Source organism: Kryptolebias marmoratus, linkage group LG17, assembly GCF_001649575.2.
Source record: "Kryptolebias marmoratus isolate JLee-2015 linkage group LG17, ASM164957v2, whole genome shotgun sequence".
Lineage (NCBI taxonomy): Eukaryota > Metazoa > Chordata > Actinopteri > Cyprinodontiformes > Rivulidae > Kryptolebias > Kryptolebias marmoratus.
Genome location: NC_051446.1, coordinates 14494301 through 14503252, shown reverse-complemented (window position 1 = coordinate 14503252; position 8952 = coordinate 14494301). Strand labels below are relative to the sequence as shown.

The following is an 8952-nucleotide window of genomic DNA, read 5'->3' as shown; positions in this document are numbered from 1 at the left end:
AGGAGGGAGGGGGGAGGGGGGGTGGGGAACAAAAAACAGGATGTTTTATACAGTTAGATGCAAGTTTGTCCATTTAAAAATCTGAAATAAAAAATATCAAGCAATAAAGTCGGGACGTACTTGAAAGGGCGTTTTGACAAAGCCTTGGTGACGGCGCACACGTGGTCAGTGACGTCCTGCCAGCTGACCAGGAAAACCACCGATATGTTTTTGTAGAGTTGGAGGTACACAAGCACCTAAAGGGGAAGTAAAATGTGTAGCAAAACCTAAAAAAAGGATTACATAAAGAAGCTAGAAGCACTCAGAGAGTGCAAACCTGAAAATCCGTTCATAACTTCTTGAGTAATCAGACAAACAGGCGCTACTGAAAACATGACCTCCTAGGCGGAGGTAAAGGGCAAACTTACCTCCTCTATGTCCAGATTCTTCATGCCCAGTTTGGATCGTAGTCTCTGTTCTGGAAAGCCCTCACTGCGAGCTTCTGTCCTGCTGCTAAACCAGTAAGGTTCCCGTGAAAACCAAGACAACATGATGATTCAGCTAGGGCTCACAAAGACACACTGACCTGTAATCTGCTTCAAAGTCTGTCACCAACATTGTCACCACCTTCTTGGCATCCCGGTTGAGACACTCCAAAAGTGGACTCAGGACAGCCCCTGTCCCTGTCTCCGTCTCATCCCCTTCACTGCCCAACATCTGGAGTTCAAACGGATGACACTGTAAGGCCACGCGCTCCACTTCAGCCCCCAAAATCCCCAACGTTTTCTTATTACAGCATGGAAATCTTGATTACTTCTTTTACACAGATCACAACGTCCAAGAAGTCAGCCAGGGTCAGGACCAGGACCACCTGATCCTCCTCCACAGAGCTCTGACCTTCGTCTCCCTGCTAACGTCAAAACAGTCGTGATTAACAGAGGGAAAAAGAGAACAAGAAAACGAAGAAGGCCTTTATTTGAGAAGCGGGGAGCTGCCTGCCTGAGGCAGATCTCTGGTCCAGGTGATGCTGTGGGAGATCTGCTGGCTCTCGATGGTAAACCTCCACTCCAGCAGAGCCAGGGTGTCCAGCAGGAGGTCTGAGTCTTCCTGCTGCAGAAGAGCTGCAGAAACAAAAGATTCAAGATTGCACGTTTCTCTGTTTAAATCACTTTGCAACAATAATTTATAATATACCTCTACGCTGCAGTCAACAACTTGATCACTAACAACACAAATGGGAGAAACTGTTAAGGCGCAGCGTGACTGCTGAGCGCTGGATGAAAGAATTGAGGAGATCTCAATGCATTTCCATGGGGGAAATATTTGTATATTCAATAAAATATTTTTTAAATTATAAAAGTTACAAATCCAAAATTCCTAGCTGTCATCCCTTGAACGAGCTGAACATTTTGATATACGAATGACTGCAATAGAACAAAAGATGCAGAAGTAGTTAAAATAAATAAATGAATAAAATGAGTACTCAAACTATTGCTTTCATGCTTTTTAATGTTCCCAAACACTGCAGAATCAGCGTTCACACAGTAAATAAAACGCTCTTAATTCAATAAACATGAATAAAGACAACAAGGACGGGTGGATGTGAAATGTCCCACAGTCCGTGAAGGCAGCACCCACCTGGGTCTATGGAGATGTTCAGGGACCTGATGCAGTTTTCTGGCCGGAGTTTCTTCAGCTCCTTGGCGGCCTCTCTCCTCCTCTGCTGCTCCCGCCTCCTCTCCTCCTTCTCCTGGGCCCTGGCAGCTCTCTGCATCTCCCTGGCCTCCTTCCTCTCCTTGGTTCTCTGTCTGTCCGCCTCTATCTCCTCCTTGGTGCGGCGTCTTCGTGCGGGACTCGCCGTGGTGCAGGAGGAGGACTCGGATAAAGGGGCTCCGGATTGAGTTTCACTCCTCCTGTTCGGTGAAGGCTCTGGTTCAACATCGCTGCCCTCTGATTCAGATATTTCCCACTCTTTAGCTCTGCGTAAGACAGACATTTTACATGTTAAAGACACGCAGGCTTCACATTTTCTGTCCCAAACAAAACAGCGTTGTTTCTCTTCGCAACTGTGACCGCCGAGGGACAAACCACCGTAAACGCGCTTTATACAGCCCCATAAAACAGAATTTTTTCCATTTATTTCTTCATAAAAAAAGCCCTGGTTACAGTTAGATTAGGCTTCTTTTATTAGAAACAGCAGAAGGCAAAGAGAGACAACAGCTGCTGTCGCCAGGTGGACAATAAACCAGATTATACATCTGTTGTTTACTGGATTAACTCGAAGGACAGACAAGTGATCTAATTCGTAGGGTTGTAAATAATATAATTACCTAATATTTTAAAACTGTAGACTGCTTGTATACTGTATGGATAGAAAATGTAAAAAACTGGTAATTTCAATGCATTATTTTGTCCCAAATTGTATTTTTTTTTTTTTGCAATGATTTTGTTATTTAAACACAAAGTTTAAATTTATAACTAATAAAAACTTGTGCTGAGTTTTAAAAGGAAACAAAAAGGCCAATATGTGTGCATTCCTCACAGTTAAATGCCAACATCTGTCTTTGATAGCTCTGCAATATGTAATTTTGACAACTGGAACAGTCTGAATTACTTTTGCCTAAACTGAACTTAAGTAATTTATGACTTTTTGCTTGTGTTTAAAGTGTGACAACTCTAAAGTTATAATTGTTTTTTTTTTTTTTATTGGACCCCCTGTTTCTGATCAAGAGTTTGGGTTTGGGTTTGAATGCATTTTATATTAAAATAAATGATATTATAACAGATTCCCAATAGTTTAATGTAATTTGTGTTTAGTGACCGAATCAAAAAGTAGACTTTCCCAAAGTCAGATTATTAAAAAATCAAAGTTAATTAAACAAAAACCCTAATATTACATTGTTTTTTACAGGCAAACTGTGTCTAAAAAAGTTAATATTTTAGTGTGTTTTTAACTGCAAATGTCAGGTGTGTTAGTTGATTTATGAATTAATGTATAATGCTTTGTTTCTGAAAAAATTACATGTTTTATCTTTTATTCCTTTAATCTTTGGATTGGATGAAGCCGATAGAGTAATATCTTAACTTTGTTTTGTATATTTAAATAACCTTATTTAAAATATTTCTTCAATATATGGTAAACCTAAATTTGCATTATCAAACCGTATATTAAAACATATCAGATGATATCGCTAGCGGGCATAATGATTTGTGAATGTAAATCTATAACTCAGCTGTTTGCCAATAAAGTTTAATGAAATGTAAAAAAAAAAAAAACGGGTGCTTCTGGTCTGCGCAGATTTCCAAGTCACGCGCTGCGTCATCATTGTAATCCCTATAAGACCAGTCCCATCCACGTGCATTCAAGATCTGCGGTTTGCGGACGTCACCCGCTGAAGTGGAGTGCAGATGGTTTTTATGTCGCTAGCCCTGCTACTCCAGTCTGCTCATGTAAACAACAGCAAAAGATTTAAAGCTTTTACGTATTTTTTTTATTTATAGCAACACATTTATTTAAAGCATGGCTGAGCCGGCAGAGAAAGGTACGTGTCACTTTTATTTTTTCCCTAAAAAGGTGTTTTGCTGTTTGCTAACCCGAAGAAACCATTAGACAGACTTCCCTGAAAAAAAGTGAGCCGCTTAATGACCAAGTCAGCAATTTAATCTTAAAAAAAGCTCATGTGACTGAGCGGGAAGTTAAGTAAATGCTTACTATGTAATTCATTTAAATGCAACCCCTTCTTGGGTTTTATTTCGTTCAACACAAACAGACCTTATTGGACAAAAAAGCATTTGTTAAAACTTTACTTCTTAAAATACAGTTTTTTAGACCTTTTTTTTTTCCCCAAAGCGTGCCCCATATCTCAACTTCATTTTGATGAGTAATTAATCTATAAAGCAACTGAGCATTTTAATTGTTTTATCTTCTGAGAATATTTAAAAGTAACATAGGGGGGCTTAAATTACTTAGTTCAGGTTTCAGATGTCCAAACATGATAAACCCTGTCCTCCTGTTTATTTCATCCTTTCTCTTATGGTTTCAGCCTATTATCGCTTCGTCGTCCTCTTCTTTAACTGCCTGCTGACATTTGGCTCCTACTTCTGCTTCGACATCCCCAGTGTTTTACAGGATCAGTTTCAAGGGGTGAGTTTGACACCGTCAGGAAATAAGACTGTTGTGTGTCAAAAAAAAAAAAAAAAAAAAAAATCCAAAGTCTTTGTGGCCAGACACACATCAGCTGTTTCACTGTTTGTTTTAATCTCTTCTGACAGAACCTTACATGTCCCAATGCGACGGTGATCAATGGGACTGTGGACTGTGTGGAGGGACTGGGGATGACCCCTCAGCAGTATAATCTCCTCTATGCCATCTATGCTTGGACGTAAGCATGCAAACACACTGACTAAGTTGCGCATGTGCTCATTCTCTTCTTCGTTTTTTAAATGTTTGTATCTTTGCAATCAACAGAAATGCAGTGGTGGTGATCCTGGCTGGATTCCTCATTGACAAATTAGGAAACCGCTGTACGTTCGCACATTTTTTTGAGCTCCGTTTAGGCTCCGGGAAGCAAAAACAATTGATAATAAGCTGGCGTTTGTTTCCTTTTCCTCTGCAGTTGGGGTGTTTCTGTTTTCTTTCCTGTGTGTTCTGGGCTCGTCCCTGTTCGCCCTGGGTTCCCACTTCAAAGGAACGCCCTACCTTCTTCCGCTCATGCTCACGGGCCGCTTGTTGTTTGGATCGGGCAATGGATCTCTGACCAGTAAGGACAATTCACGTATAACACGGAAACGTCTTTTCTCAGAAGCACAGCTGGAACCAGACGTTTCCATCCACTGTATTTAAAAACACACAACCATTTATGTTGTTCTCACCTTCTGACATTAAACCTTTCCTGTTTTTAGATTGTTAGGATTCCTAAAATTATTTTGTATTTGATAAAAGCCCATAAGACAGATTTTTAAAAAAAAAAATTATTATTATTACTTTCTTTAGAATCACAAGTTTACATCATTTTCTTAGTATTAGGTAACATTACCTTCTAAACATTCTGACTTAAGTCAAACATTTTGGGTTTCATCTACAAGCTTCTCACAATAGTTTGCTGGAATTTAGTCTCATTCCTCCCGACAGACTTTGTGTAACTGAGTCAGGTTTGTTGCCTTTTTTTTTTTTTAGATCTGCCCACAAACTTTCTATGCGACTGAGATCAGGGCTTTGTGATGGCCGCTTCAAAACACTAATTCTGTTGTCCTTCAGCCATTTTGTCACTAATCTGGCAGCACTGTCCATCTGAAGACCCATCTGAGCACGAGCCTTAACGTCCTGGCTGATGTCTTGAGATGTTGTCTCCAGTATTCACCAGATAATGTTCACTCCTCATGACGCCATCTATTTTGTGAAGTACACCAGTCCCACCTGCAGCTAAATACCCCCACAGCATGATGCTGCCACCCACGTACTTCACAGCTGAATTGGTTCGAGCTTCCCCCTTTGTTTTCCAAATGTAACAACTGCCATTATGCCCAAACAGTTCAACATTAATTTCATTAGCCCACAGGACATGTCTCTAGACATTACATTCTTTGTCCTTGTGTGCATTTGCAAACATTAATCTGGCTTTTTTTATGTTGTTTTCGGAGTGATGGCTGCTTCTTCTCTGAGTGGCCCTTCAGCTCACATTGGTGCAGAATTCGTTTCACTGTTGGAGCTTCAGCAGCATCTTCACAAGGTCTTTTGCTCTTGTTTTGGGGTTGATACGCACATTACGCACCAAAACACGTTTATCTCAGGAACACAGAATCCGTCTCCTTCCTGAGGTGTATGATAGCAGGACGTTCCCATGGTGTTTATACTTTCATCTGATTGTTTGAAAGATGGTGTTACAGCTGTGTCCTTTTATCATCGGCCACTGAAACCCCCTAATCAATCGCCCTGCGCCCTAAACCCCCCCGTCTGCTCCTTCTTTCTTCCTTTCCTCAGTCGTACAGAACCGCATCACAGCCTTCTGGTTCAAAGGGAAGGAGCTGGCTCTGGCTTTCGGTCTGACCCTGGCCTTCTCTCGCCTGGGTTCGGTCCTGAATTTCTTCCTCACTCAGAGGTTTGAGGCCAAGTACGGCATGCAGTGGACACTCTGGGGTGGTACGTTGGAACCAGAATGTGAATTTTACACAAAAACCTGTTGGTCCCACGTGACATGCTGCCGTTGGCTTTCTAGGAGCGCTGCTGTGCGTGCTCGGCTTCGTTTCTGCGATCATCGTGAGTGTCCTGGACAAGGTTGGAATGAAGCAGCTGGGGCTCGATGGGGCCATCCAAGAGCAGTCCCGGAAAGTGGTACGTGGTTTGTTTATTTATTTATTTTTAGGGAGATCTGATTTCTATCTGTATGGAACATTTTCAGAGTTCTTCAAACTGCGGCTCTTAAAGCTTCATGGATTTATTTTTAATACGTTCTGTGTTTTTTTTTTTTTTTTTTTTCTGTCTTTGTGCAGAGGATTCAGGATGTGAAGCTTCTGTCTCTGAGATACTGGCTGCTGGTTCTTACCATCATGTTCTTCTACAACGGCATTTTCCCGTTCATCGCAGACGCCAGGTAGAGTTATGTCTCTCATTCCAGTCCCTTGATTTCACAGCAAAGCACAGTTTGACAGAAAGAGAATTGTTTAAAAATGGACATTAAAGAGTAGAAATATTAATTTTTCAGAGCAACAAATGAGATGGGAGAGACTTGATTTTTGTCGTTTTCGCAAGAAAAAGACCAATTTTGATATAGAAATGTACACTTAAACACTGTTTTCCTGTCCAGCAAGTTCATCCAGGATAAATACGGCGACTACACGCAGAAGGAGGCAGCCTACATCGCGGGGGCGGTGTACGACAGCTCTCTGGTCCTCTCAGCCAGCGTGGGCATCCTCATAGTAGGTGTCTGCAGTCCAGAAAATCCGCCGTGCGAACGAAGACGCCGCTGAGCTGGTTTTACCGCTGTGTGTGTTTAGGATTACGTGGGCCTGCGGGGCGTTTTTGCGGTGGCCTGCGCCGTCTTCACGCTGCCCGTCTTCGGACTCCTGGCCTTCACCTTCGTCCCTCCTTTGGTCTCCACCATTTGGCTCGGAGTCACTTACTCCTTCGCTGCCGTGAGTTCGACTCCGATTTATTTCTTTTTGCGTTTGTTTAATTATTTCCGTCACATCTGTTACCACGATTAAATGAATGAATCAGTAGTACATGTGGGATCATCATGTGTGATATTTGTTTTCCTGTCTCTTTTCCTTCCCCCAGGCCAGCATGTGGCCTTCTATTCCCCTCGTAGTTCCCCAGGCGACCTTGGGAACCGCCATGGGCCTCGCCACCTCCATCCAGATGGTTGGGATCGGGGTGTCCAATTTGGTTGTTGGACAGATTTTAGGCACCACATCGAGGTGGGACATGATTTAAATTAGGGACTCGTTGCAGTTCATTTAAAAAAAAAAAAAAAAAAAAAAATTCTCTTTTTTGTTGTGTAGTGAAATTAAGATCCCGTTGTGGCGCTGGCAGAGGATGATGATCTTCATGTTGGCCAACACCATCTGCTGCATCGTGACCTCAGTGCTGCTCAACATCGTCGACCGCCGACAGGTCAGAGGTTTATTTATTTGGGGTTCATCATCTAAACCTTTCAGCAGAGCTAAAATCTTAATATTTATGGGTTTTTTTTTCTTCAGGGTGGAACTCTGAACAAGACAACCAAAAGGTCGGAACAGATCCAGAGAGACTCGGAGCGAGAGCCACTCCACCAGAGAGAGGAAGAGGAGGAGGAGGAGGAGGAGCAAACCCAAAGCCACGATGGTGCTGCTGGATCCATCAATTCATGAGTTTTTAAACCTTTTTTTTTTTTACTTTCCCCTTCCCTCCTTTTTTTAAAATTGTATTTTATGTTATTTTATTCAGTCTGAAATGAAGAAAAAAATGACCTGCTCGGCAGCACGGCTCCTTCCTCCGGGCTTTTTTTTTTTTTCACTGTGCCAAAAAAAACCGTCAACACTGAAAGATTCCGATGCTGACGAAGAGCAGCTCGTAGATGGGTTTTGTTCTTAGGAGTTTTTCATGAAAACGTTCCATTTGCATATTTGCTGCAGAAACATTTTTAAAACTTTTTTTTTTTACTCTGCAGGCATTAAAACCCACTTTCTGCCTTGATATTTTAAAAGTTAAACCATAAAATTAAAGGGATTTCCTGGCAGAAGTTCAGTATAATATTTATAACCGTCTTTATCTGGATGGAGTCAAATGGAAATAATAGTTTTTGGATTTCTTTACTTTTAAGAGTTTGACTGTTCTCTACACTTGGAAAGGGATAATTTTTTACTGATCGCAGTCTTCAACTTCACCACTAGATGTCACTCAAGCGTTCACACAGGTGATTCCACGTGTTTTAAATTTCATTTTAAAAAGGGTAAAGTTGTTTTTTTTTTTTTGTTGTTTGTTTGTTTTGTTTAACTTACACTGAATGCCACATGTTAACAAAGTAAAACATGGATGTAAGAAATGGTTTCATATGAACTAAAATATATAGACAGTTCATGTCTGTATAAGTTATGGTGGGTCCAAGCTTTTTCCACATCAGTTATTAGTTTCTGGGTGACTTCATGGTCCTCCTCACCACACTTCTTCTCACAGAAGTCTTCAGAGCTGTATGGTGCTCATAGCTTTTAAGTCTTTTCTTTGTTTGCTTTTGTAAATAAATTTTTTTTAAAGCTGCATATGTTCAAAAAGGGGAGGAATCTGAATGGCTTTTTTTAAAACTCACTAAAGCAGAGCATCTAAAATGACTGCCTCCATGGCAGCTCTATTCAGTCACTTTTTAAATTCAAACGGTATTTACCTGTTTTTATGCAGGCTGAACTAAATCCTGACAATCTGTGCTGTCTGTATGTGCTGCTTTTAAAAAAAAAAAAAAAAAAAAAAAAAAAAAAAATTTTATCGCATATGAAGGGAAA

The 8952-nt window shown here is 41.1% G+C and overlaps 2 protein-coding genes across 4 annotated transcripts in view; one reads left to right on the top strand and one right to left on the bottom strand.

The window, feature by feature from the left end:
* LOC108237138 (probable crossover junction endonuclease EME2) overlaps window positions 1-2048 on the bottom strand; it is a 2664-nt gene extending 616 nt beyond the window's left edge. Inside the window, exons 1-6 of one of the 3 annotated variants that reach the window (XM_025006411.2) lie at window positions 1618-2048; window positions 979-1100; window positions 794-889; window positions 566-696; window positions 408-492; window positions 121-236 (exon numbers count right to left, since the gene is read on the bottom strand). In XM_025006411.2, the coding sequence (XP_024862179.1) occupies window positions 121-236; window positions 408-492; window positions 566-696; window positions 794-889; window positions 979-1100; window positions 1618-1975 (908 nt within the window). In that variant the 5' untranslated portion in view covers window positions 1976-2048. The remainder of the gene's footprint in view (window positions 1-120; window positions 237-407; window positions 493-565; window positions 697-793; window positions 890-978; window positions 1101-1617) is intronic. The other 2 variants (XM_025006414.2, XM_025006412.2) reach the window with 2 other exon arrangements.
* A 1305-nt stretch (window positions 2049-3353) lies between these two features.
* On the top strand, window positions 3354-8937 carry mfsd1l (major facilitator superfamily domain containing 1-like). Its single transcript, XM_017418350.3, has 13 exons — window positions 3354-3521; window positions 4023-4123; window positions 4252-4361; window positions 4448-4503; window positions 4596-4739; window positions 5960-6118; window positions 6195-6310; window positions 6469-6569; window positions 6783-6894; window positions 6973-7110; window positions 7256-7395; window positions 7480-7591; window positions 7678-8937. Exons 1-13 carry the CDS (start codon window positions 3500-3502, stop codon window positions 7825-7827), a joined length of 1461 nt encoding a protein of 486 aa, XP_017273839.1. The 5' UTR covers window positions 3354-3499; the 3' UTR covers window positions 7828-8937.
* The last annotated feature ends 15 nt before the right edge of the window (window positions 8938-8952 follow it).